Source organism: Pelodiscus sinensis, chromosome 11 (genome assembly GCF_049634645.1).
Source record: "Pelodiscus sinensis isolate JC-2024 chromosome 11, ASM4963464v1, whole genome shotgun sequence".
NCBI lineage: Eukaryota > Metazoa > Chordata > Testudines > Trionychidae > Pelodiscus > Pelodiscus sinensis.
The window spans coordinates 18,712,435-18,740,418 of NC_134721.1; the positions used below are offsets into that span (position 1 = coordinate 18,712,435).

The window sequence follows — 27,984 nt, forward strand, 5'->3', positions numbered from 1 at the left end:
CCTGTGTTCTTCATCCCCTCTCCAGCTGCCAAGAAAATCACACACATTGTACAGGAAGCCTGAAAAATGCTATTTATTCTTATCTGATACCTTCCATATAAGTATTGCCATGTATCAGGCAAACTCTACTTGGTATTTTAGATTTAATAATTTAATAGATATAGAAAAATGTTATCTGTTTCTATGGGTTATATGTAGTAGCTCAGGGAATCCTAAGAAAGGAAAAGTGAAGAGAATGCAACTATTGTAATAGGATAACTTTGAATGTTAAAAAAAAAGCTTAAAAATGGAACATATGGTAAATCATTACAGTAAAAAACAAACAAAAAACCCAAAACATACTCTGGTGGAAATACTTTTCTGACGGCCTGATCTATTGCCCATTGAAATCAATGGGAGTCTTTCCATTAGCTCTAATGAGGATGAATCAGGCTGTCGTGTGTGCGTGCATGCGTGCGTGCGTATGTGCATAGAGGGGGAGGGGTTCTTTCTTTCACTGGGTTCATCTACACTGACAGTTTTAGGGTCCATGCATTTCCATGTGCGGTAACACTTCAGAGTAAAAACCATACAGAAGCTCTGTCTTCCAACTGCACCCTGAGTGGAGCCAGATGATACTCAGCTTCTCCCATGAAGCTTCTTCCTCCGGTGCTGACCCCGCTGGTGATGCATCCACGGGAAATTAAAGATTTTCGTATTGCCATTGTCAGGGCAGCCATTGCTTGTTCTCACTGCAGGACTTTGGAAGCCATCATATGATAGTGCAGCCACAGCAGTACCTCTCTGGGTAGTCCAGTGCATACACCCTGTTCTCCAGTCCATAGACGTAGTACAGGTATGTCTTCCCTGCATACTGATAATGAACTTCTGTGATGGGGATCAGCTCAATAGTCTGACGCTGGGAAAAGAAGAAAAAAAAGCAAGTGAAAAGCTTTAATTATGTAGGGCTGACTCCTCACCTTTTGCCTCATCTTGAGAGGAAGAAAGAAAAGCCTGACAATAGAGAGAAGTGCCTTCAGCTGCTATATATCAGTTGTCACTCACTCTCCGCCTTCTTCAACAAACTATCTTGTGTGCTTGGTGGGTTCGGCATTGTGCACACTAGAAGTGAGTTTATAACCACTTTGTGACATGCTTATTTGTTCCCAAACAAGGCATGGTTACTACTCAGTAAGCCTAATAGCACAGGGCGCTAACTGTGTGCCTAGGCCAGGCCAGCATGTAGTTACCTTCCTATAATCATGTCACATCCGTGTTCTTTTGCTGTGTAACTGTGACCCTTTCACTGTATATTGTCACTGCTCTGAGTGTGGTAGCACAGCCCAGAAAACATTGCCTCATATATGGCTGGTACATGTTCTGTAGATACAGTTCTCCCTCCCTGCCCCCAGGAGGCACTATGGGCTAGCTACATGGTACAACAGCTTTGTGGGAGTAGCTGTGTGAACAATGGGCATATGGTTTTGTGGTTAAAAAACACGAATGTGGGTCTGAGTCATCAATACTTGCTGTAACCAGGGCAGATAAGCAGGCCAATCATGACCTTGTTACAAAAATATATGAGTACTTGTAGATGGACGAGACCTTAAAGCAGTGTTCCCCAATCTTTAGGGGCTGCCGGGCGCCTGGGGATGGGGCCGCTCACGTGCCACGCGTCCAGGGGTGGGGCCGCACATGGCTGGGCGTCCGGGGCGGGGCCGCTCATGTGCTGGGCACCCGGGGGCGGGACCACGCATGTGCCACGCATGTGGGGCCGCACATGGCTGGGCGTCCGGGGCGGGGCCGCCCATGTGCCACGCACCCAGGGCCAGCACCGCCCCAGATCATGTGGCGGGCGCACATAAATGCCCCGGTGGGTGCCATGGTGCCCACAGGCACCGCGTTGGGGACCACTGTCTGAAAGTAAACTAAAAACACATGTATTGCTTCAGAAACTACATCTGTATGAATGTCAACAGTCACAGAGTTAGTGACTATGGGAGTCCCACACCTTGAGTACCTTGAAGGGTACTGACAAAGATAATTAGAATTCTTCATTGGTCAATCAGGGCCCAGGTATGAGTCCCTTATTAACCTATCAATCAGATCTATCTATATTTTTTTAGAAATGTGCATCTGTCTGTCTGTCTAAGAACTTCTCCTAAATTATAAGAGCTCAGACCACCAAATTTGGTATGCACTTCCTCTTAACTTAAAGCAAGGTCAGGGTTTGGTTGTCCCAGGACAATGGGATGCGCCTGGAATTAAATTGTTTCCCATAAAATGGAAAGGGAGGGGTGCGGTAAGAGAGAGTTATACTGTGGAATGACCACGGGGGGACAGCAAGCCCTTCCCCCAAGGGCTTGTGGGCAGCCTCCGTTGACCCACCCCACCCCCAGGCTGGCCCTGGGGCGAAGTTTACTGCCTTTTCTGCTGGCACTATCACTCTCCCCTTCACACCCCAGTAGGGGTGAAAAAGCAGGCACAGAACCACCACTGGCAGATGTGCCACTCTGGTCACTGCTGACTTGTCACTGCTGATCCCAGCGAGCCACATGGCCTTGGGCAGTTCACTTAACAAGTGTGTGCATCCGTTCACACAGCTGTGAAACGGGAATAGCAAGCCCACCCCGCTCACAGCGTGTAAAACATTTTGCTGAAAGCTGCAAGCGGGGGGGGGGGGGGGGGGGAGGAGAGGCAATAGGATTGCCAGGCCCATGGGCAAGATGGAGGGGAGCAGCTTCATGCTCCCAGAAGGGACGGGCCCTCAAGCAGAATGGGTGGGGCTGAGGAAGCAGCCAGCCCTCAGTGCGATCCAGAGCACGCTGCACTTAGACCTCCTGCCCCAGGAAGTCTTCAGTGCCACCCGGCACTCTGGCCTTCATTTAAAAGATCTGGGGCAAGGTTTCCTCTGAGGGTTCATCTAAACTACACTAGAGTGTCAAAAGCAGAGCTTTCGGAAGTGAAAGTAGTTTAGATATGGCTTTTTCAGCAAACCCCTCCCCCCTTGTCAAAAAGCCGCTCTTCCTCAAAAAATGAGGTTTACGTGGCTTTTCGACAAAGGGGGGTTTGCACATACACACACACACACACACACACACACTCCTGCTTGCAGCTTTCAGCAAAATGTTTTACACGCTGTGAGCAGGGTAGGCTTGCTATTCCCATTTCACAGCTGTGTGAACGGACACCCAAGGCCATGCAGCTTTCGAAAGTGAGATCGGAAAAGATATGCACATTCCCGTGGAATCTGCATATCCTCTTTCGACACTCTAGCGTTGTCTAGATGAGCCCAGAGCTGCAGCAGCACAGCCACACAGCTGCTTAATGAGGCCCACTCAGCTAAGGAATCAGGTCTATGCACATGGAGCTGCCTGGTTGGGACAGAGGCACATCTCCCAACAGCAGCTCCCTGCTGAGGGCAGAGCAGTGACTTTTAGGGTTGCCGGGTGTTCAGTTTTGAACCGGACAGTCCAGTATCTGAGCTTTCTGTTCGGGAAACAAAGTGAGAAAATACAAATGTCCGGTATTTTCTAACTAAGATGTAATGTAGATTGTGATGTAATGTCAAGTGTGTCCGGTATTTTTGTTGAAACCATCTGGCAACCCTAGTGAGTTTCCCCCAGCTCGGAGAGACACGTCCTCTTCCTACTGGCTGGGAGAGACTCGCTGTTCTACCCTCAGCAGGGAGCTTCTGCTGTCGCTGAGGGAAATGTGCCCCTCCCCCAGCCAAGCAGCTCCATGCATGAGCCCTGAGTCCCTGGCTGGGCAGCGCTCATTAAGCAGCTGCGGGATCATGCTACCACCCAACTTAGGGAGAACCTTGGTCTGGGACTCTGACCACTGCCACTGCTGAAGTAGTGGTGTTGGCAGCTGGGAGCCCCGGGCCCTTTTGAGTCACTGGGCCCAAGAGCAATTACCTTCTTTCCTCCTCCCCCATTGGCAGGCCTGGCTGCAAATAAATTACACATGCCAATTAGGAAGTTATCTAGGACAAATCTTCTGGGGAGACATTTTAGCAAATGTTTCAACAGCTAGAAATAACTGTTCAAGTCCAAATATTTCAATGAGGGGCCATGCCAGAAAAAAGTCTGCACAGGAAGCTAACACCTCTGGTTAAATGCCTGTTCACTCCTTCTGAAGTGTGTTGAAAGCGCGCATAAGTCAAACCATTTGATTACAGACTTCTCTTTCTTTAGTTCCATTCAGCCATGCAACAGTGTACAGCTCCACTAGTAGCATTTGTTATGAGAAGACACTGCCATCCAGTGCTGAAGCAAAGCTAATGCAATTGTAAACTAAAAAAAGCAGAGAAGAACGCAATAGCCCTGGTAGATTATTAAGTAAAAATCTCCTTCTCTCATTAAGTAATGATCCTCAGTTGTCCGCCCTGATATGTTACAATTACACCCAAAGTCAGTATTCTAAACATAGCTAAATGAAGCAAGCAAAAGCTGCCAGACTGTAGTCAAGCTGAGCCCTTGGAATGTTTATGGGCACAATATTTACCCTCATCAGATGGACAACTTTATAAAAAAGCTGGAATGCCAGCAGCCAAGCAAATAAGCAGTAAGAGGTGTTTCTCCTCTTCTCATCCAAAAGACGTTGATTATTAAGTGGTAGAACTTCAGCCAAGAGCAAGTGGAGGGTGCAAAGAATTAAGTAGTGAGGAAAAAGCCAGCAGGAAGCTGCCCAGACCTAAGCAAACAACACATGGTCTGGGAGATTTGGCACTCGAAGAGCTTCTTAACACCTGCTTTCCCATGCAGCCAAGAGGAGGCATTTGGATGGTATGTCCCAATCTAGTGAACAAACTGCTTTTGATAGGGAGAAGTGGAGATTATCGGCTGGAATTAATTTGGAAAGCACAAGCATGCCAAAGAGCAGATTTTAGATTGATAGACCATATGGAAAATCGAACCAGTGCTTCTTTGGCTTTTTTTTCTTAATTTACTTTTCTTTTTTAAGGTGGTGCTTTTTCTCTTTCCTGAGGGAAAAGGCAGTATGTACCAGCCATAATTCAGCATTTGCAACCTAATGAAAGCAAGAGATGTGATTTGATAGAACATAGTGGTCATGCAAAATTAGTTGCCAGGGTATTAATGAAGGTGAATAAAGAATCCATTTGCAGGGACTTTGTTTGGAAAGGGGAATAGAATTTCTCTTATCTTTAGAACTATGGCTATGTCTAGACTGCAAGCCTCTTTCGAAAAAGAGCGTCTAGACTGCAAGCGGAACTTTCGAAAAAGCAAGCCGCTTTTTCGAAAGAAAGCAGCGAGTGAGTCTGGATGCTCTCTTTCTAAAAAGCCCTGTTGGCATTCAAGAACACCTTTTTTTGAAAGAGCACTTTCAAAAAAAGGCGTTCTTCCTCGTGAAATGAGGTTTACTGCCGTCGAAAGAAAAGCCGCGTTCTTTCGATTTAATTTCGAAAGAACGTGGCTGCAGTCTAGACGCAGGTGAAGTTTTTTCGAAAAAAGGCTACTTTTTTCGAAAAAAAAAACCCTGAGTCTGGACACAGCCTAAGAGCCATTATTTCCCTTGGGATTTAATTCCCATTTTTAAGGATGTTGTCATGCTTTACAACTGTTCAAAAATAATATTGCTCTTAAATGACTAATCTAGTAATTAACATCTAAGGGCCTCTTCCAGCATCACTGTATTTAGTCAATTCCACTAATAAACCTAATGAAATAAACAGAATCCAAAATGATCAAGTGTGACCAGTGGTTTTGGCTACCCAATTTATGATGCCTTTTAAGTCTAGGTTGACCCTGATTCTAACTCTGAGTGGGGAGGGACATAAAAATCCTTTCCCCGTCTTCCACTCAGGGGCTGAGAGTAATTGTGCAGCCCCTGGCCTCAGGAGAGAACAGGGCCTTCTCCCCCTACGTAGACCCTGCAGTTTAAATTGCTGCAAATAGGACAGAAACTTGGCATCACCTATTCTGTCTCCCTTCTTTTTCCACCTTCCCATCCATCCATCCATGCACTCAAAGGTCTGTAGATCTAGCTGGCCACAAAGAGTGAAGACAGGAGATGGTGCAGTGCGCCCCTCCCTTTTGCTGCCAGGAACTCAGGACAAGGACTATATCTTAGCAGCCTACCTAGAATAGCCTTTTTTCTGCCACCTGGCAATACATTTAAGATATTTTAAGGCTAGTAGATACCATTATGATCATCTAGTCAGATCATCTTGCATAACACAGGTCCTAGTCCCTCACCCATCAAACCCATAGCTTGTCTGGCTATCACATGTCTCTTCGAAAGAGCTCCAGTCTTGATTTAAAGGCTTCAGGTGCTGGAGACTTCACCCCTAGGTAAATTGCTCCATTGTTTATTTTTTTTCTAGATAGTAAAGATGCAATGGTCAAGTAGCCTCATGAAATTTTATCGGTTAGTCTATAGTCCCCTGGGGCAGGGCCAGCAGCCACTGCACCAGAGGCAGCAGCGCGGGGTGCCAGGTGGGAGCTGGTCCGCGAGGGGAGCCAGTTTAAAAACTGGCCTGTCACCCTGTGCTGTCACCCTGTGCTGTTGCTTCTGAGAAAGAGGCAGCAGTGCGAGGTGGCAGCAGTCCCTGTCTAGGGCAGGTCTGAGCTCATGGACCCAGCACGAGCCAGAACTGAGCTTGGGTGCCTGCCCACCTGGCTTTTAATACCCGAGAAATGCAGAACTGAAACAGGGATAGGTCCTGGACCCAGCGTGAGCCAGGACTGGGCCAGGCGAACTAGCGGGGTAGTGTAGACATACCCTAAGATCCTGATCCTTTCACTCCCTGTGCAGTCAATGCATGTTGGATCACACATTAAATTCCAAATCTTGCCTCACATGAGTAAGAATCAGATGTTCATATGTTTAACCTTGATCCTACTGTCTGGCTTCCCTGCTTACCTGCTGCAGAATGCGGGATGACGTGGTGAATGCAGCATTATGCTCTGTGATAGCTCTCTGTGAAGCTAGGGAGATCTCTGATTCAGGGAAGTCAATGATAGGGTAGACCTGGAATTTTAAATAAAAAAGGAATAAAAACCCAACTTGCAAGGCACAAACTATCTGGTTTGCCATTCTGTCGACACATGCAATGAGTCAACCACTACACAATGAAAACGTAGTGTATGCCCTTAAATAGTGAAATCATGCCATAGAAAGGGTGCCCATTGTGGAATTCACTCCTGTCTTGTTCCAATAAGTGTCCCACTGGTTTTGTGGATTTTGAAGGCTTTTTGCAAAACCTCTTTCTCTCACCCAGGCTTTGTCTCAGTGTGTCGATGATTTATGGAAGAAATACTGGTTCCGTGCCTGGGGCAGGACCATGGACCTGATCAATGGACCAAATGAAAATATGACCAGTTTTTTTCCCAGAATGATTTGTCCATGTCTCCCCTTACAGAGACACACTTTTAAAAATCAATATAAAAAAATCATGAAAATAACTGTCCCCGAACGTCTGTCAGTGATATGCACTTAGGACTTCAGAGGCAACACAGCTCTGGGATAGTGAACTGGATTCTATTCTACCACATACCTGAAGGAACTGTCAACTAAATTCTGACTGCAGGATCCTTACTACTGACATGATAGAGATATTTAAACTATAAGTATTTGGGGGCAGGCACTCTCTTCTGTTATGAGTTTCCACTGCGCCTTAGCCAAATGGGGACCGGGGCATGGCTGACAACACAAAGAAATAAACATAGAAGCACAGAATACTAGAACTGGAAGGAACCTTGAGAGGCCATCAAGTCCAGTCCTCTGCACTCATGGCAGGACCAAGCATCATCGAGATAATCCCCAATAAATGTTTATCCAACCTGCTTTTAAATATCTCCAATTAAGAAGATTCCACAGCCTCTCTAGGTAATTTATTCCAGTGTTTAAAACACTCTGACAGTCAGGAAGTTTTTCCTTATGTCCAACCTAAACCTCCCTTGCTACAATTTAAGGCTTTTGCTCTTGTCCTATCATCAGAGGTTAAGGAGAACAATTTTTCTCCCTCCTTGTAACATCCTGTTAGGACATGATACTTGAAGGTATCATGTCCCCTCACAGTCTTCTCTTTTCCAAACTAAACAAACCCATTTATTTCAGTCTTCCCTCATAGGTCACGTTTTCTAGACCTTTAATCATGCTCTTCTCTGGAGCCTCTCCAGTTTTTCCACATTTTTCTTGAAATGTGGTATCCAGAACTGGACACAATACACAATACTTGAGGCTTAATTAGTGCAAAGAACTCAGCCAATTCACAGCTGGTTAGTGGTTTGCAGGAGTGGTAGTTATTTAAACTCAAGTCCACTGTGCACTAGAGCTGACTTGTGGTAAAGTGGAGGAAAGTCCAGAAATGGATGTGAGAGAGGAAAAATCATTAATTTCCTCCAGCCCCAAGTTTTACTCACCAGCACATTTTCATCTTTAAATACATTCTCTCCATTGACTTTAGTAAGCAGCTCTCCTGGAAAGTTCAGCTGGTGCTCAGAAACAAATTCAAACACTTTGTTCTTCCTGAGATAGAAATAACATCAAAAGTTATTTATAGTACACTGAACTATTTTAAATGCTTCAGGAAGGATCTTATGCTTGTCTTATGAGGACAATATTTGCTCTTCTGCAACAGTCGCTTTTCTTAAGAAGCTCAAACGCTTTTATGGCATGGGTAGCTCCTATTAAAAGATCCTGAAACTAGACATTCATGGTTAACAGCTACCTTACAATCTTCAGGATAACTTATAAATCTATTATTTTACTATTGCAGGTTCAGCCAAATATCCTCTTTCAAAAGTCATGGTTTCTATTATAGTTAATTTTACCCTATGGTTACTAAAGAAGGATGACTTAAAAAAGAAGTGGTCAGATAAACTGTGTTTGGATCTCTCAATAGTTGAAGCTAGGGATGTAATTTTCTGCTTGCATAGACCTACTTGTGCTCACTGTCATCAAACTAGCACATGAAAAATAGTCTAATAGCACCTTAAAGACTAACAAAACATGTAGATATTATCATGAGCTTTCGTGATACCATCTACATGTTTTGTTAGTCTTTAAGATGCTATAAGACTATTTGTTCTTTAAGTTTTTCCTGCTACAGACTAACTCGGCTACCCCTCTGAAGCTTTTAAACATGAAAAATAGTGTAGCTAAGTAGCACAGGCAACAGAAAACAGCCAAACAGGCTAGCTGTGCTGAGTACAAACCTACCCTGAACCCCTTGGGTATATGAACACAGTCAGCACAAGCTGCCACTCGCTGTTGCCCACGCTACCCTCAGGTACACTATTATTTTTGGCTCATTAGCTCAGGTAAATATGATTTGCAGCTCAGATATACGTACATATATCTCATGTGTATGTAATACTGTAATATGCCCGACTGTCACTCAATTGTCTGACAGACTACATGTGTGGAGGATTTAGTAATGGGAAAATAGAACTTCCCATCTCAGGGTGGCTGCCCAGAATAGTAGTGTGATCCTAATTTGGTTCCATCTGTTGGTTTTGCTGCATCCTGGGCCAAACAAATGAGTGGTGCCAGTCCATTTCCTTAGCAGTTGGGTGTAAAAGTTGGTCGAAGGATGAACTCTGTAAAGTAAAGTTCTTAAAACAGTGTAGTTTGGGCATCCATAAGCACAAGTGCTGGAACTACCGGTACAGGAGTGCTGCAGCACACGCCAGCTTGAAGTGGTTTCCATTATATACAGGGTTTATAGTTTGGCTCAGTGGCTCTCAGCATCCCCGCTGTAAATGTTCCAGCACCCCTGTCCATTAGAAAGTACTTTGGGATGTGGATCAACAGGCAACGAGTGGCTTTCAACCAAAGCTCACAACCTGAGATGCTGTTAGACCCTTCTGTTACCTCTGGCTCCACAACTCCCAAATTAGAAGTGTTAATATTATCGCCACAACAGAAGGAAACAGGCTTTTTCTGGTACGCAGAGTTGAGCTGAGAGTCAGATGTCACAACTGGCACTGAATTACTCAAATAGCAAGCATTAATACCAGAGCACTAATGTCATCCGCTCTGGCTGCCAACCTAACATTAACTCAGACTCGATAATTTATTTCAGTCCCTGCACAAAAGAGATGCTGTGAGATGTCTCTGATTACAGGCAGGGAAGCTGGTCTGTTGTTTCAGCTGCCGGACTGGAACTCCAGAGACCCGGGTTTCATGCCTGACTCAGCTACAGACTTCCTTTGTGATCTTGGGTAAGTCACTTATCTTTCCAGATCCATCCCACCTCCCACAAACATCAATGCAAAGGTTCCCACTGACTTCAACTGGAGTTGCATCTCCACCTCTGCACCTCAGCTCCTTATCTATAAAATGGTCATAAATACATCTTTTTATCTGTGTCTATCTCTTATTACCTACCTTGTAGAATGGGGTCCTAGTCTTATATGTAGCACAGCAATGCATTGCGGTTCCAACTAATAACTACAAAGTTCTACCCACGTTACTTACCAGGTTATTATCAGCTGTATGAAATGCAAGAGCTTTTTCTCTCCCTGGCACGTCATACAGATTTTATTACCCCGCCCAGAACAGGTGCTGCACCTTTTGAGGCAAAAATAAAGGTGTCAGTAGCAGTTTCATTGTTCAAGTTAAAGAGTTGTGGGACTGGCAGGTCAGCCCCTACAATGCTTCCAGTGTTGTTTAGTTTGTTTCTTTTTTTTTAGCCCATCTCTGTAAGTCATTATAGAGGTTAACATGACTATATGTAGTGGGTGTACTGCTTTCATTACTCTGGAATGCAAGGGATGCCACATATTTCTTGGATAAACTGAATGACTAATACTGCCACACAGACTGTTTGTAAATGTGGAATTACTCAAACAAATTGTTTGTGCACCTAAATAAACATAATAATGGCTTCCCTACACAACCGTGGAAGCTGAGTGTCCCTTTCCAGACACTGATATTTCTGCCTCTAATGATGCAAGAGGCATATGTTTATGCATGGTGCATTTTGATTGCCTCAACACAACTCAGATTAACAGCAGTTAAGTGATTCATTGAAGCTCTTCAAACCATCGTTAGCCTCAGCGGATTCCTGCTTGACAATTATCGCCATGATTAGTCACAATACCATGTATGTTATTTTAAATCTAATTGAGCCAAACAAGCAAAACAGTTTACAACAGCGGCTCTTTCTGTGTGTCAATTTGGTGCTTATGTAATCCACACACCTAGGCTGTGTCTACATTGGCACCCCTTTCCGGAAAAGGGATGCTAATGTAGACTTTGGAATAGGCAAATCCGCGGGGGATTTAAATATCCCCCGCGGCATTTGCATTAACATGGCTGCCGCTTTTGTCCGGCTTGGGGATAAGCCGGAGAAAAGCACCAGTCTAGACGTTATTCTCCGGAAAATAAAGCCTTTTCCAGAGGATTTCTTATTCCTACTTTTCCGGAAGGGATGCCAGTGTAGACAAAGCCCTAGTGTGTGCGGTTCATTGTCCCATGTGGTGGCACTTAGGCCACTTACAGAGAGCAAGAATGCGTTTCCTATACGGCAGGGATGGGCAAAAGGACCTCCTCGGGCCAGATACGGCCCACCAAGTGGGTGGATCCAGTCCACGGAGGTCCTGCCACTCCTCTGCTGCCAGGCTAATTAGTGCCTGAGGGAAGGGGAGCATGTGAAGCTTCCTCCCACTCTGCCAGGAGCACGTGGAGCTTTTAAGTGCCGTGCGCTGCTTGCAGGCTGGGGACAGAGTGGAGGAGACTTTGCATGCTCCCATGCTCCCAGGCCTCAATTGGCCTGGGGACAGGGGAGCGTGGGAAGCCTCCTCCCTCGTCAGGGACATGGGCACCTAGGAGGGACATGTAGGGGGCAAAGGCGCTCCCTCATCTCCAGACCAATCATTTCTGATGGTAGGGAACCTGGAAGTATCTTGGCTTCCGTCCCTTCTCCTTGATGCTCCACCCCTTCCAGTGTGGCCCAGGGCCACTTCAAAAATTTCCGAAGTGGCCCCCGACAAAGGCTCATGATATTTGGTGTCTCCTTGTCCTGGAGTGAGAATTTTAGCTTTCTTCTTTCTGGTTTGTTTTATTTTTTTAAAGTAACTTTCTTTGCAGAGAAAAGCTGGAAAATATGACACCGTGTAAACTAAAGACTCAAAAATCTGAAGATGACAAAAAAGCCCAGGAAACTCATGATTTTTGAGTCAGCTTTATGATTTGTGGGGTGTGACTCCTGATCTCTGAACATTTGAGGTTGGCAGTGTTGTATAGGTATAAATGTACAGGCAGTCCCCGTACAAGATAGGGACTGTAGGTTTGTTCTTAAGTTGAATTTGTATGTAAGTCGGAACTGGTACATATTGTAGGGGAAACTCTAGCCAAACATTTCTCCAGCGCTCAGTTTTATTCTCCCACACCTCACTTCCCTCAGTCCTTTATTCTCAAGCTGAGGTGTCTGCTGAGAAAAGCTGTTCTGGTCTGTTCTCCCTCGTCTGCTGGCGGGGGCGCTAACTTCGCGTCTCCCTGGTCTGCTGGGGGGAAGCAGCTAGTGCGGGGTTGCCTCACCCCATTTGTAAGTAGGGATCTGATGTAAGTCGGATCCATGTAACCCGGGGACTGCCTGTATTGTCATAAATCATCGTCTTAAAATTGAGGGGAGGGCAAAAAGGGTTTTCTAACAAATTTTAAAAGGAAAAAAAAATCAGTTTACATTGTATTTAGTATTTTATAAAGTGACTGTCATGATGGTGAAATAGAAGACTGTCAAGCATGGAAAATGAAATCATTTAGACACTGATCCTACACTGAGATGTGCACATGGAGTTCTACTGGCTTCAGTGAAACTGGTCATGCAGATTACTGTGTGGGACTGAACCTCACATAAGTTTCCTGACTTTGCCCCTCTAATGTACCTCAACCATAATCAAAAATATCCTGAACTGGTTCCTCAGCTGGCGAAAATTATCTCAGCTAAGGCTCTGCCTGCTTGTGAACAAGGAATATATTTTTTTTCTTCATAATCAAAGCAGAACTGTGGAGAAGCAGGGCTCAGTGGACCAGAAGAGGATGGTGCTGCAGGGCAGAGCAAGCTGCCCGGCTGCTCTAGCTCCCGCTGCCCACTGCATGAGTGGGGGGGGGGGGGGGGTGCAATCCCTGCTGCCACTGACCCAAGCCCCCATAGTCAGGGGAGGGGTCAAGGAAATGGGGATGGCACGGGGCAGAGTTAAGGGGCAGGGGTGGGGTGAGGAGGAGCCTGGGTGGGGGGGATGTCCCTGCACCCTCCTCAGCACAGCCCCGAATCAAAGTATTCTAGAAAATAATCCAAATGGAGCCATGGGGGCAAAAGGCTGATGATCTCATCTTACCTTCTTCGTCCAGTACCTGAGCACATTTGGCACCGCTTTTGCTGCTTTGCCCTGCGTCTGGCTCCGCTGCACGTAACACATCTCATCTGTAAATACACCAGAGAAATTAAATATACCCTCTCATACTGGAAACAGCAACATTTCCTATTTGTCAAAGCCAGATTTGTTTTGCATGCAATCATGATGCTTTCTAACCACAACCCTGCTCATGCAGGTGTTAGCAAAAGAGGTCATGTTAGGCATGTGCTTTGCACAATAATGTGGAAAATAGAGGGTGGATTAAAACTTAGTAACTATGAAAGCTGGCTAACTAGGTGTCTATTGGTCCAATTTACCACTGGTATAAGTGGGCGCAGTTGCAATGAAATGAAATATACTGTATATTATATACACATTTTTGCACCTATCTTTGTTTATGTAATTACTAGCAAACTGCTTAGCAGACACATTTATGTTTCCTCAGACTAGATTTAACTAAATGATAATGTTTTCAGTGCTGTACAACAAGGATACACTTTTTGTTGCTGGGAACTTTTATGCAGGAGGAGCACATCAAAAAGAGAAGGCCAAATGCATAGGCTTGTAAGAACTCAGTGAGATTCCTCTTGCACTTAAAGTTAAGCTTATGGTTTGCTGGGTCAGGAGCTCCCACTGAGAAATTTCAAAACTATCATTAGAGCAGGTTAGAAATGTGTTGACTGATTTGCTGTATTGTATCTTTAGGAGTCACGCTTACGTGCAGGGTCAAATCTACTCTCAGTGCAATCCATAGACTATATAGGGGTAACAAATTATAACTACTGACATTGTCTATCTCCTGGGTGGATTTCCACATAGGATTCTTTTCATCCATAAAGTTCACAATCCAAATCCTGTATATGTGGCTCCCTTGGTGTCAATAGGAATTTTGGGTGTATAAAAATGCAGGATCAGATCAGGCCTTTACTAGGCAAAGTTTAGAAGTAAACAAAACAACCCTGCCCACTTATCACCCCTATACTCTTCCTGAAACCTCTCCATTTATAAGTATAGTAGCACTGTATTATGTGCCACATATCTGTGAATGAAGCACCCAAATGAAAAGTAGAGAATTGGGGACTATCTTAAAGATATCGTAACTGCTACTCACCCTGCCTGCACCATGGCAAGCACTGCATTTATACCGGCCACGACCCTGGCATTTGTGGCATTCCTGAAATCAGAAATGTTGCTCATGTATAAATCTATCAAGATATTGCAGGAGTATTCACATAGAATTACACAATCATTTTACATAAAAAATATATTATTTTGGTATCTTAGTCCTACTTAGACAGCATCACATAAAGTAAAATCTGTTTTAAAAGATTATGAAAGGAACTATCAATAGCCTACTATTGAACAGAGGAGAGTTTCTAATTAGACCTACCAGGAAATCTGAAAAAATATTCTGTGCACGCTTTTGCTGAGTTTTTTTAATTTTAATTAAAAAATTAAACTAATCAAAAAAGAGGAGAGATTTTGTGAATAAAAATATTGAAAACTTTCTCCCAAGTTTTTTCAATATAAAAAAGAGGAAAAAAGTCACCCCACACCACCTCTTAGAAAGGCTAGAGCAAAATTTGTACTCAAGCTGCTAAAGAAAAAAGAGCAATTACAGTAAATTACACCTGTTTGCCCAAATATTATATAGATTTTGTGTGTGTGTGCACTCGTGCAAACACTATTTTCGTATTATGATCCATAAGATAATGTTACAAAACTAAAATGTATTGAGAACTTTGCACTCCACAACTATAAATAATTTATGAGCTCTTTTGGAAGATTTGGCTAAACAAACGTGTCCTAATTAATAACACACTTCGTCCTTGATTTTAACTGATCCATAGACTGAATTACCTTGACTAATGAAGAGTGAGGGACTCGGAACTTCTTTATGTCATCCTGAAACATTGGCGGAGCCTGGACCTTAATATCCCATAGCTGGGGAGAAGTGCCATTTTGTGGTCCATCTACCAAATTATCTGCAACAGCAAGAAAACCTTGTATAAATCTTGGTCTGACTTTGTCCTGCTGCATATGTTATTGGAAATGAGTCTAGTGTTCTCCAGTCACTTCCCAATGGAGCACCAACAACCCCCACAAATGGCGGTGCATTATATGGTGCTCTTGCTGGCATTCCCAGTGAAAGATAAAGTCTGAACTGCCTGATCTTTCTCTGGTGTAGACTTTCTTATTGACTTCCTCAAGCATCTCTCTCAGATCCCCAAGGCCCATCTTAGTCAGGGTTCAGTGACATTGTTCAGGAGTGTAAGGGAGTGATATCTCTGCTGTACCTTTCTTCTGGATAAATAAAAGAACTCCACTCTCAAGGGCTGTCAATCTGAAACCTTTCATAAGCACTAAGGTATCTCACATTTTGCAGGAAGTTATTACTATAGAGGCAATCTGCTTTTTCTAATGGAAATAATGTCATCTGCCTCCAAGACCCTTCACAAAAACCTCACAAAATGGGAATAAAATGAACCTAGGTCTGTAAAGGAAAGTCTTCCATCCACAATACTCTCTTCAAAGTCCCTCGGCTGCTTCATATAATAGGTCGTGCCAATCACTTCAGCCAGAGTGTATTACTTCTCTTAGAAACGATCACTCCTCACCTTTGCAATATAGCCCTCATTGTGTCCTTGACTTCTCACAAGCAGGTCTCTTTTTAATCATTTTTTTTTTAATCACACATGCTGTAATCTGAGAAAAACACTTTAAGGTAGTCAAGTAAAACTGACTTTCTTGGTTTAAAGTCCCTAGTCTTAAAGGACTGTAGACAGGTGATTAAGAGAACACATGCAAATAATGAATTAAATCTGCCTTTAAATTGAAATAAAATAGTTTAAAATGTTAAAATTAATGTAATGATATAAGCAATAAAAAGGAGAGCTTAGACAACTTCTTTTCCTCCTGCTATAATATTCAGGCATTGCCTCAGGTCTTTGAACAGAGCAATTTTCACTGTGTACAATAGGTGCCCTATTATAAATGGGTGCAAAACAAAACCCCAGATCTGATTCTCTTTCCCTAAACCTAAAGATCAGATCCATTTCCTCATCCAAATTTTTCATCTTAAATCCTTATCTTGTACGTACTAGTAGAGGATGATCCTGTTCAAATTGGTCTAATGCAAGAGGAAAAAATGTTTCAGTCATCAGGGCACCATAAACTTTATCTGTGAAAGCTGGGAAATGCACCTCTAGCTCCAAGTATACACGCAGCCTCAGTAATTCAAGCATTTCCTGTTTGTGTCATTCTAAATTGGTTATGTGGCCGTTACTCACTAGTGAAAGGTTGAAAAGTCCATTCACTTAGCCTCGATTCATGAAAGGACTCCAGTCGATACTAGAAAAGAGAAAGAATCATGCAGTAAATTACCATTAAGAGAAGTTGTATTAAGCCCCCATAATGGAGAACTTTTCTGTTTCAAGTTCTCACAACAAATTGATAGAAAAAAGTCAGCTGAATCATTTGACTTTAAGATAGAGCTTCATCAACTCTTTTATTTATTTTTTAAAGAATTGGACTGGGAAATACAAACAAAGTCTGGGTTTCTTTCATTCGTGGGATTCTGTTGCTTGTTTTCTCATGGAAAGTTCAGATAAGTGTGTGTGAATCCTGAAAGTTGAACAACCTAGTATAAATGTTTTAGAGGTGTAGCTGAATTAGTCTGAAACAGGTTCATCCCTGTGTATATGCATTAGAAAGTTGAGTGATCCAGTTTGCTGTTCTGAAACTCATTAATGCTAAGTTCTAAGGCAAACTGGCATTTGTGTAGCAAACACAAAGTATTTTTAAAAAAACACAAACAAACATATACAAAATAACTTTGCTACATAATGGAGGAAGCAGAGAAGGAGTTGTTCTTGAGCCCACTTTAATACATTTTTGATGGTGGTGATATAAAGAATCTAGATCAGTCAGGTTTCAGCTGAATTATCTATCACAGTGAATAACTTTGGGAGAGCACATTCAGGATTACAATGTTCTCCCTCTGTTTGTCTGGGTAAACCAGGTACTGGTTTAAAGCATATACCTCCAGTTTTGACTGGGAAAGCAGCAATTTGAAGGATCTCATGCCAGAGACAAATTCCAGGGTTTAGAAGGGAGGTGATAATCCTTTGGATATTTTTTAGCATTTAGGTGTTGCAGAGGCCATGTACTAAAGAGAAGAATGGACGTTTTACTTATAGAAGATTGAAATTAGTGAAATGTTGATTTTCCTTGGAAAATATTTATTTGAGCACTAGAATTCCATTGTTAGACAAATTAAATTAACTAATTAATTAATTGATTGATGAATCTTCATGAACTAGTGTCACTGGAAAATTATCAAAACAACTTGGCCAAACATGGCCCATGATGCACAGGTTTTTCCCATTTTAGATCAGGATATACTCACTCTATATACAGTCACCTGTCTCAAATCCTGAATGACAAGTTCTCCAGCGGCTTTATTTCCATAGCAGCATTTGGAACTGACGAAGCTGAGGAGGGCATTCCTGGCCAGGTCTTCTGTCATTGTGGGAATCCTGGGGATTAGCATTAAAATGATAAACTCAATTTTTTACCTTGTAAAGAAACAGCCATATTTGTGTAACATGTTTCACTCATTGCAGGAGAGAAGCCCAGACTTCGACACTAATCACTGCTGGCCTTTGCATCTTTTTAATTATAAAATAAAAGGCAGATGTATTTTTAAAATTATCTAACAGCCTTATGCAAAACTAAAAGCATCTCACTTTGGTCATTGTTAGAAAAATGGTTGTAAAGCAAAAGTTTGAACCACCACCTTGAACTCTAGTGACTGAGGGTATGTCTGCACTAGCCCCCTAGTTCGATCTAGGGAGGCTAATGAGGGTGACCGAAATTGCAAATGAAGCACGGGATTTAAATATCCCACGCTTCATTAGCATGTTCCCGGCCAGTCGCCATTTTAGAAATTGACTAGCCCGAAGTAACTGCCCGTGTCTACACGCGGCAGTGAAACGGGATTCTGAATTAAAGCCCTAAATTGAATTAGCTGTTAAACCTCATTCCAGGAAGAATTACAGCTAATTTGATTTAGGGCTTTAATTCAGAATCCCGTTTCACTGCCACATGTAGATGCGGGCAGTTACTACGGGCTAGTCAATTTCTAAAAATAGCAACCGGCTGGGAATATGCTAATGAAGCGTGGGATATTTAAATCCCGCACTTCATTTGCAATTTCAGTCACCCTCATTAGCCTCCCTAGATCGAATTAGGGGGCTAGTGTAGACATGACCTGAGATAAGAAAGATGCTGGATCTAAAACACCACTATGGCTTTTGCAAAATCAAAACCCAACCTGTGATTGCTCTAAACCCTGACCAAAATAAAAACATTGTTCCTGACCACACATAGAACCTATATATTTCTTTGCACAACCTTATTTTGAGTATGGATAATTTTTTTTTATTTTAAGTTAAGAGAAATAGCAACAACAAAAAGACTAAAGTGCACATGAAGGCGAACAGCAATTTGCATACCTTTTTCCGCTTTTTTTTCAGAAAAGGCTTTTCCGTCATTTGGCCCATCCACACGGGGCCAAATGTGGGAAAAACCTCCTCTTTCGGAAGAGTCCTTATTCCTCAAATGAGGAATACAGGGCTTCCAAAAGAACGTGCCTGCTTTTTCGAAAACTGTTCCAAAAAAGCGGACACGTTCCCTGGACGTGGCAGAGTTTTTCCAGGATACCTCCAGTACCCTGGAAAAACTCTCTAGTGTAGACATAGCTGAAGAGAGCAAGTATGTGTCCTCTGAAACATGTTGCAATAGCTTTGCTAAAAGTGGCGACTGCCTCTGAAGACAGCAGCCTCCTAATAATGTAAGGCTGCAGTATACATTAGAGTCAACATGCCTACAGACACAACTGAATATGAATGATATGCTAATAGCCTCAATAGTAATAACTGATCCTTAAAAACTGGCTCCTACTGCTTTGGAAGGGAATGGTAAACTCTTACGGTCAAAAGGTGCCCATTTAATATTGGGCATTCTCCTTTTGTATTTTTGGTAAATTTCTCTAATGTAAAAATGCTCTTGCAAAGTTGTATTGAAATATTCTAGAGTGGATTGCTGTTTGAGGGGGATCATCTCAGGGCTTGCTGTTTGGGGAATACTTAAGTAAGCAACTCCTTTCTTGAGGTAATCATGACGGAATCCTTCCTGGTAAAGTAAGCTTTGCTAAGGATTTGTTATGACTCTAGACAATATCCTTTAAGAATCTTTGCTGTCAGTTTTGTGACAGCTTCAATTAAGAAGCCCCTTTTCAATAAAAAGGAAGAGCTAATATCACAAATCCCACAAATAATATGATGCTACCGGCAGTTATTAGAGAGCGCAAATGACCATTTTGTGGGCTATTAGCCAGATATTTCTTGACAGGATAAATCACCCCTGCAGGTTTTCTGATCAATAACATGGATGTCTGAAATGTCCATGACACGCTGATGAGATATTGGGGAGTAATAAATCAACCCTGGGCTCATGCTATCCTGAGGAAATGTAAAACACATCTGCTCTTAGCCAATATTCCTGAGCTTTGACTCAGATGTTTGATTTAATGAGATGTTAGCAGATAACTATCAACTCGGTGCTCCTATTTTTCTTTATTACCATTTCTGTCATTTCCAGTTTGTGTTTTAAAAGGCTTCCCTGCAGGTCCTAATGCCCTTCCCTCTCAAAAAGGCTGAGAAACTTAGTTCCACTCTACACCCCATCTCAATCTTTTTTGAGGCTCCCTCCAATCGTTACACTGAACTACACTTCATTAAAATGCCACTTTATCGTGCGTGCTTTGCTTTTCTGTGTCAGTGACAAACTGAAGGTTGTTTTGAAAGGGTGAGGGCAAAGCAGGCCCACTGATGGGGAGGGCAAAAGAGGCAACTGCCCCAAGGCCCGGCGATCCGCTGCTGCTACTACAGCAATTGCAGTGCCCAGAGCCCTGATCCCTTTTATACAGGGCTATTCAACATGCAGCCCATGGGCCGCATGCGGCCCACAGGCCGTTTGTTTGCAGCCCACAGTGCGGTTTGGGTTTACGCAGGGCTCAACACGCGGCCCGTAGGTGGGATCCTTTGAACATGGCCTCCACTGGGAACACGCTCTACAATGGTGAGTCAATATAATAGTCTTCTGTTGATAAGCATTTTAGTAGTTAAATTCCTGGGCTGTCATTGCTCCTTAAAAGTGCTGTCATATGGGTGGAAATCGGGTAAATATAGCATTTTATTAGTGTCAACAGAACTGATTTAAATGGGGCCCGCACAACACTGTTGTGTAGTCTTGCCTTAATCTTTGTATTCATGTCCGTCAGTGTGAAAGACTCTATTTGCATATATTTGCATATATATTTGCATGTATATGCAACCACTCTTAAGTTTCAGCTCTCGGCATATGCAGTGAGTATCATTGTGCTTCCAAAGTTGCGTAGCCCTGCTTTAAACACTGACGGAGCCCCACACAGCACACTCTGGGTGTATCTTAGGGCTGGGGGTGGGGCATGCCATGGTCGGGTGGCACTGAGAGCTGGCTGCTTCTGGCCTCACCCATTCTGCCTGAGTCCCAGGCCCTTCCAGGACCATGGAGCTGCCTGGAAGTTGCCCAGAGGCCCCATGAGGCTGTCAGCTCCCCTAGGGCAGAGCCCAAGATGGAAGATGCTACAGTCAGTACCTTTGGCTGTGCATGAAAGGTGAAATTCACCTCAAAGCAGAAGGTTAGTAGATGGCCCATTGCACCATTTAAGAAGCACAGCAAATGTGCATTCCCCACTCACCTGAATTGGTCCATTCACACAAGTAGTCCCAATTAAGTTAATACACCTAGGCTGCGTCTAGACTGGCATGATTTTGCGCAAATATGTTTAACAGAAAAGTTTTTCCGTTAAAAGTATTTGCACAAGAGAGCGTCTATACTGGCATGTGCCTTTGTGCAAAAGATTTGCTTTTGCGCAAAAGCATCCGTGCCAGTGTAGATGCTCTCTTGTGCAAGAAAGCTCCAATGGCCATTTTAGCCATCGGGCTTTCTTGAACAAGAAATTAACTTGGCTGTCTACACTGGCCCTCTTGCGCAAGAATACTTGCGCAAGAGGGCTTATCCCTGAGTGGGAGCGTCGGAGTGTTTGCACAAGAACCACTGATTTTGTACAGTACAAAGTCAGTGTTCTTGCGCAAATACTCGCAGCCAGTGTAGAAAGGCGGCAAGATTTTGCGCAAAAGCTACTGCTTTTGCACAAAATCTTACCAATCTAGACGCACCCCTACTAAACAGGAAGGATGGCCTTGTATCTCAAGCACTGGTGGGGATTCAAGTCACTGTTGGGCTCTGTTACAGACTTCCTGTCTGACTTAGGCAAATCATTTCATTTTTCTGTACAATGAGAAGAATTCTTCCTTCTTTCTCCCACCCTTTGTCTGACTTATCTAGGGATAGAGACTGTCTCTCACTATCTCTTTGTACACCTCCTAACACTGAGGGGCCTTGATATTGGTTGGCTCTGATAATCAACAAAATCATAGTCCTCGGGAGCAGGCTTTAAGTCATATTAAGCAAATGTGGCTGGAAAGGCAAGGTTCTCACCTGTGGTCTAGAAGCATGGGCCTGTTTCTCTGTTCAGAGAGCATTCTCTGTAGGTCAGCAGGTGCTGGCAGGGTTTTTCCTCCTAAGTGAAACAAACAGAATATGGAATTAATCTAAAATTTTCAGTAAAATCTTTTACTTTATTGAAGTTGCCTGTTGCTATGAATTAGCAATGGTGGAACCACCAAAAAGAGAGGAAATTAGATAAGCCCTCAGGAGTCTGGGGGCTTATCCAAGTCTGCAAAGTAGGGTCGATGGACTATATCCTCAGATGATATCAATCATCAAAGCTATGGTGATTTCTATGGAATGACACTAACTTATACCAACTCAGGATCTGGCCCAGAATCTCTTGAATATACTTTCTCATGAAGTTTCTAATCCTTTCTATTTTCAGGACGGCCAGAATTTGGGAGAGCAGGGCATTTTCTTTCAGAGCTTCAGAAATTCTGGTTTTGGACTTGGCCAAAACCCAGCAGGGTAGAGGAATCAAAAATGAAAATAACTGAGGAGAATGAGGGACACTGACCACTTAAACTCAAACTCGAAACTTTTTTATCTTTTTATCTGTGACTTTTGAGAGTTAGCCCACAAATTCCCTTCAATCCAGTGGAATGCCAGTAACCTAATAATACAGAAATATTAGATATATTGTAATAGCTTCACTAGTTCATTAATAGGCATTGTTAGCCCCATTTCAACATCCCGCAGAGGGCTCCATAACCTAGGAAACCAGGAGCAAGATGGAAGCTGTGTGTCAGTAGTAGCAGCAGCAACAGGCCAAAGAGAACTGGCAGCGTATGGAGGCAGCCTGGGAGGTGGAACTAGAGGGCCTGATCACTGGCCAGAGAGATGCATTTTGTTGTAGACACAGGACCAGCAAGTGGCTACAGAGCCGTTGCTTGCAGGGAAGGCAGAGTACAAGGTTTTGTGGGGTCCTTATTACCTTTTACCTACCTGGGCTGGACTGCCTCCAAGGGTGGGAACGGCTGGGGTTTTTCTCTTTGTTGTAATAGTGAAAGCCATTGTGCCTAGGGTGTTTGCACCTCTTTCTGCTGATAGGTCTAGTAAATCAATCTTCTGTAACTCAAAGTATTCAAGTATGCTGAGGAACCCACTCAGCCATAAGCACCTAACCTCTGAAGCCTTGGAGATCTCAGCTTGGCACACCCGTTATGCTATCAAATGTCTGCGGGACTGGTGCTTCCCTCACAGCAACATCTTGCAATGGAACCAGTTACAATATTTAACCACAATCCAGAAATACCTAGCACTGTGGCATAGACAAGCTGCAAAGAGTGTTCTTGCACCTTTCTCTAGAGATTTCCAATCCTCATTAGGCCCTAAGTGAGCATTAGTGCCCTGATCTCATCCAAGTTCCACTCAAATACTCGGCAAACCTATGTCACATAGGAGCATGATCCGCTGCCTCTCCTCAAGAGTGGCCTGGGACCACAGTAGCGAGAGCTTCACTCCAGGACACAGACTTATAGGTGAGAGTCACATGGAAGTTTGCATGGCTCTTGCTTGGGTGAAGAGGGGTGCAATTAACCCTTCACTTTCACAGAACCAAATTCACACACAGATTGTAATAAAGCGAAACTGTCAGTGCTGCAGATATACCTCCATCTTGCAAAGTCCATTCATATCAATCCAGTTGTTCCAAGAGATCTGCAGGGGGAGCTATTGGACTTTCAGCCTCAGATTCCAAATCCAGAATAGCTATTGCAGAAAGAAGGAACACCAAGTGACAAATGAAATGGATAATCACTTAGGCTATGTCTACACTGTAGCTTTTTTGTGGAAAAGCATATGCAAATGAAGCTTGGCGTGGAAAAAATGAAGAACGGCTCTTGCGCAAGAGGGGGTTTTTGCACAAAAAGGAGCCATCTACACTGCTCGTTTTTGCACAAAAGCCTCTTGTGCAAAAGCGGCTGCTCTTTACTTATGCAAATGAAGCACGGCGATATTCCACACTGCCCTTCATTTGCATATGCTTTTCCACAAGAAGCCTACAGTATAGATGTAGACTTTCTATGCTACAGTTTTATGGGTGTCTGTACAGCAACAATTGGGGGAACAGGAGAGATAGGGCTTGCTGTGATTTCTCCCTTTTTCCTTTCATTATCTTCCTTTCCCTGACTTCTGAGAGTTCAGCCTCCAGGCTGGGGATGGAACAGCTCTCATTACACATCAGCAATCTGTTACTGATGTTGCCAAATCATTAGAGCTGGGGCTGACATCCTGGGTTTTATTCCTGTCTGTTCCAATGAATCTTTGGACCTTAATTCCCTCACTTGTAAATGGGGTACAACAATACTTGCCTTCTCAGGATTGTAGGTATCTTAGGGTATGTCTACACTACCCCCCTAGTTCGAACTAGGGGGGTAATGTATGCATACCGAACTTGCTAATGAAGCCCAGGATTTGAATTTCCCGGGCTTCATTAGCATAAAGCCGGCGCCGCCATTTTTAAAAGCCGGCTAGTGCGAACCCCGTGCCGTGCGCCTACACGCGGCACGGGCTAGATAGTTCGGACTACGTAGCCATCCCGATCTATCTGTACACCTCGTTCCACGAGGCGTACAGATAGTTCGGAATAACTACGTAGTTCGAACTATCTAGCCCGTGCCGCGTGTAGGCGCACGGCACGGGGTTCGCACTAGCCGGCTTTTAAAAATGGCGGCGCCGGCTTTATGCTAATGAAGCCCGGGAAATTCAAATCCTGGGCTTCATTAGCAAGTTCGGTATGCATACATTACCCCCCTAGTTCGAACTAGGGGGGTAGTGTAGACATACCCTTAGAGTGCATCTACACTGCACAATAAGATATGCCATTTGAGCTAGGGAAATTGCATAACTTATTTTGATTCTATTTCAAAATAACAATTTGTTATTTGGTACTGTCTAAACAACACCAAATTTTGAAATAAAGCACTATCCTAAAACGTCCCTTACTCCTCATAGAATGAGGTTTACAGGCATGTCAGAATAGCTAAGCCTAAAATAATGGGCTTACTGTAAAGACACAGAATAGCTATTTCGGGATATTCTGGTATCCCGAAGTAGTGTTGCAGTACAGACACACCCTTAAGTTTTTAAGTGCTTTTAGAACCTCAGTGGAAGGATGTTGCCTACAAGCAAAATCATTTCTACTCATAAAGTATTTGTCATGTTGGTTATAATTAAAAAAGATGGCTATAGTACTAATGTGATTTAATAATAGTAATTGATGTAATTTAAACACTTCACAAACTAAAGAGCCATGAGGATAAAGGGGCTTGCCAGAATAGCGCTTTATTTCAAAATTAGATCAAAATAAGATATGCAATTTCCATAGGTCAAATTGCATATCTTATTTTGACCTATGGATGCAGTGTAGATGCACTCTTATGGTGTGTCTACACAGCAAAATTATTTCTGAAATAATTATGTGAGCATCTACACAGCAATTCTGTTATTTTAAAATAATTTCAAAATAACGGACAGCCTATTCTGACTTCTGTAAACCTCATTCTACGAAGAATAATGCCTATTCCAAAATAGCTTTTTTGAAATAAGGCATGTGTAGACTCTACTTCAGCTACTTTGAAATAGCCCCCCACCTGGGCCATTCTAAGTTATTCCTCCTGGGGCTCTAAATTGAGATAGCACGACTATATTAGGGAAGCCTGACTCAGGCTAAATTTGAGGCTTCCTTGCAGTGTAGACATGCAGAATAGCTTATTCTGAAATAACTGGGCAGCATAAACATAGCCATTGGCTGTGTCTACACTGGGCCACTTATTCCGGAAAATCAGCCGCTTTTCTGGAATAAGCTGCGAGCTGTCTACACTGGCCCTTGAATTTCCAGAAAAGCAATGATGCTCTACTGTACAAAATCAGCCGCTATTCTGGAAAAACTATTCTGCTCCCGTTCGGGCATAAGTCCTTATTCTGGAACACTGTTCCAGAAAAGGGCCAGTGTAGACAGCCCAGTAGTCTTTTCCGGAAAAGCGCGTCTACATTGGCCACAGACGCTTTTCCGGAAAAAGGGCTTTTCTGGAAAAGCAGCCTGCCAATGTAGACGCTCCTTTTCCGGAAAAACTGAAAACGGAATAGTATTCCGTTTTAAGCAGTTCCGGAAATTCATGCCAGTGTAGACACAGCCTTTCAGTCTAACATGGCTACCCCCTCTGAAACTGTACATATTTATTGCTAATGGGGTAAAGTAAAAAAAAAAAATAGCTCAGCAATTTTAAGTAAATTATTCACAACAAACTTATTCTTATTGTTAGGTAATATACAAACACAGTTAGTGCTCTACTTTAGAATAAAAATGAGGCTTAGATTCATTTTGAGCAGAGCTAGGAAATTGAAAGCGTAGACTGTTACTCATTGTTTGTGCATTGATATTTCAGTTTACAGCATGTTCTTGTATTGTATGTCAGTGATCCAATCCTGCAGTCATTGGAGTCAGTGACAAAATGCCCATGGGCTTCAGTAATGCATGGAAGCACTTGGTGAAACCAGTTTGGAATCACTCATACCCCAGAATCCCATCCACAGATCACATGTGTGAATGCACGAACATACAGAATGCAGAGCTCACCTTGGGGTAGATTCTTTCCAATGTGGCCATCCCAAATTAAAAAACAAATTAATCTTACCTGTCATCTCAATGGAAACACCATATTTTGTGATAAAACAAAGGCTACAAGAGTGTGATTTTTTTCCAGCAAACTCTAATATGGAAGGTTCAGATGGGTTTGTGTTTCTGGCTTATATTATTGCATTCTTGCACTTTCTGTGATATCTTGTCATTTGTTTTTCAGACTTTGTGAGTCTATAACAAGACTGAAAAACCAACACCCCTTCCCTTCTGCAATATGGAACTTCAGAATGATTGGGACTGCCTGGTTGAGAATCCACAATGTAGACTGATCCAATGGAAGCACTCCCATTGTTTTGAATGACTTTGGCTATATTTTTTGAAAGGGTTAATTCAATCTCACTCATTAGCAAACTATAGTATTCAAATATAATTATTTCTCACACCTCTTGGGAAATGCATCATTTAATCTCAGTTCACTCTGGATCATAACTCTTTGGCTGTTAGATCAACCTGGAGCTCAGTGCTTTAAATAGAGACAAATATCTCCTTTTTTCTCTTGATTTAACAATATTTCATGTGGCATCATTATTTCTCCATATAATAATCCTGACTTTCATCATTCATGAATTAAACATCAGAACTCAGTGACATCTCGGGAGTATACCATTGGGATCCTTTGTGAGGGGTGTCTCTTCTGACATAGTATTAAAAGCTCAGGAAAAAAAAGGTGCAGACAAAGGCAAGGCTTAAGACCAAAAATCCTTATCATGGATGTCTTAAGTACAGAGCATTATATTTGAACATATAAATGTCCCTGTTTAATTACTGCTGTGCACCTTAGTTGTAGAATTCAAAAGCCCTCAGTTTATTAAACACTAAACTGTGACGTAAAACTACCATGGAATTCAAGTTGCGAAAGATGATTTTAAGGGCCTGATCCACTGAAGGTAATCTGAGTTTTTCACTGATTTCAGTGAATTTTGGATTGGCACAAAAAACTAAATTTGCACAGAACACTTTCAGCTGTATTTAAATAATGCATTGCAGTGTCCACATTTTCACAGACAATGAGAGGAAGCACGCATGTATTTCAGTGCGGAACACATACTTTTTTTTCTTTCAGGCCACCCACTGAACAACAGTATAACTATTGTATAAAACAGTATAACTATTTTTAAGCATGCATTATAACTAACTAGGAAATCAAACTATTAGCAAAATGGTCGTCTCTACATGGCGCTTGACTATGTTTCCTTTAATTTTACTTACTGTCATCTTCATTCTGTTCATGGTCCATTTTCAAGAGTCAGGAGGCAAAGAGCATTTTCTAATCCCAATTTTTACCATGGAATGCATTGTTTTTGGAACATTCTGTGTTTGTGGTGGCTATAGCCCATCCCCTTCAGCCACTCCCACCTTACAAACAATTCAAAGGTCAGAATTGAAGTCAAAGCTGTTGCAAAAATGAGCGAT

General features: G+C 42.9%; 1 protein-coding gene across 3 annotated transcripts; it reads right to left on the minus strand.

Moving 5' to 3' along the window:
- SSUH2 (ssu-2 homolog) lies at positions 1-27,951 on the minus strand. 3 transcript variants are annotated; one of them, XM_075938710.1, is made up of 12 exons: positions 27,781-27,936; positions 23,541-23,639; positions 21,918-21,999; positions 17,719-17,848; positions 16,601-16,661; positions 15,171-15,295; positions 14,422-14,484; positions 13,293-13,378; positions 10,429-10,521; positions 8,370-8,475; positions 6,868-6,975; positions 1-898 (listed from the first exon to the last, which is right to left on the minus strand). In XM_075938710.1, the coding sequence occupies exons 3-12, from the start codon at positions 21,959-21,961 to the stop codon at positions 752-754; spliced, it is 963 nt and encodes a 320-aa protein (XP_075794825.1). In that variant the 5' UTR covers positions 21,962-21,999; positions 23,541-23,639; positions 27,781-27,936; the 3' UTR covers positions 1-751. The 3 variants fall into 3 exon arrangements, with proteins under 3 accessions (XP_075794825.1, XP_075794824.1, XP_075794823.1); XM_075938709.1 differs by lacking the exon at positions 23,541-23,639 and having other exon boundaries at positions 17,734-17,848; positions 27,781-27,951; XM_075938708.1 differs by lacking the exon at positions 23,541-23,639 and having other exon boundaries at positions 27,781-27,947.
- Between the last annotated feature and the right edge of the window lie 33 nt (positions 27,952-27,984).

Coding starts and splice junctions, on each gene's coding strand:
- SSUH2 (XM_075938708.1), bottom strand. CDS start 27,808: ATGGACCATGAACAGAATGAAGATGACA. Junction 8,476..10,428: donor ATACAGCTGATAATAACCTG/GTAAGTAACGTG, acceptor TTTCTATCTCAG/GAAGAACAAAGTGTTTGAAT. Junction 899..6,867: donor CATCCCGCATTCTGCAGCAG/GTAAGCAGGGAA, acceptor TTCTTTTCCCAG/CGTCAGACTATTGAGCTGAT.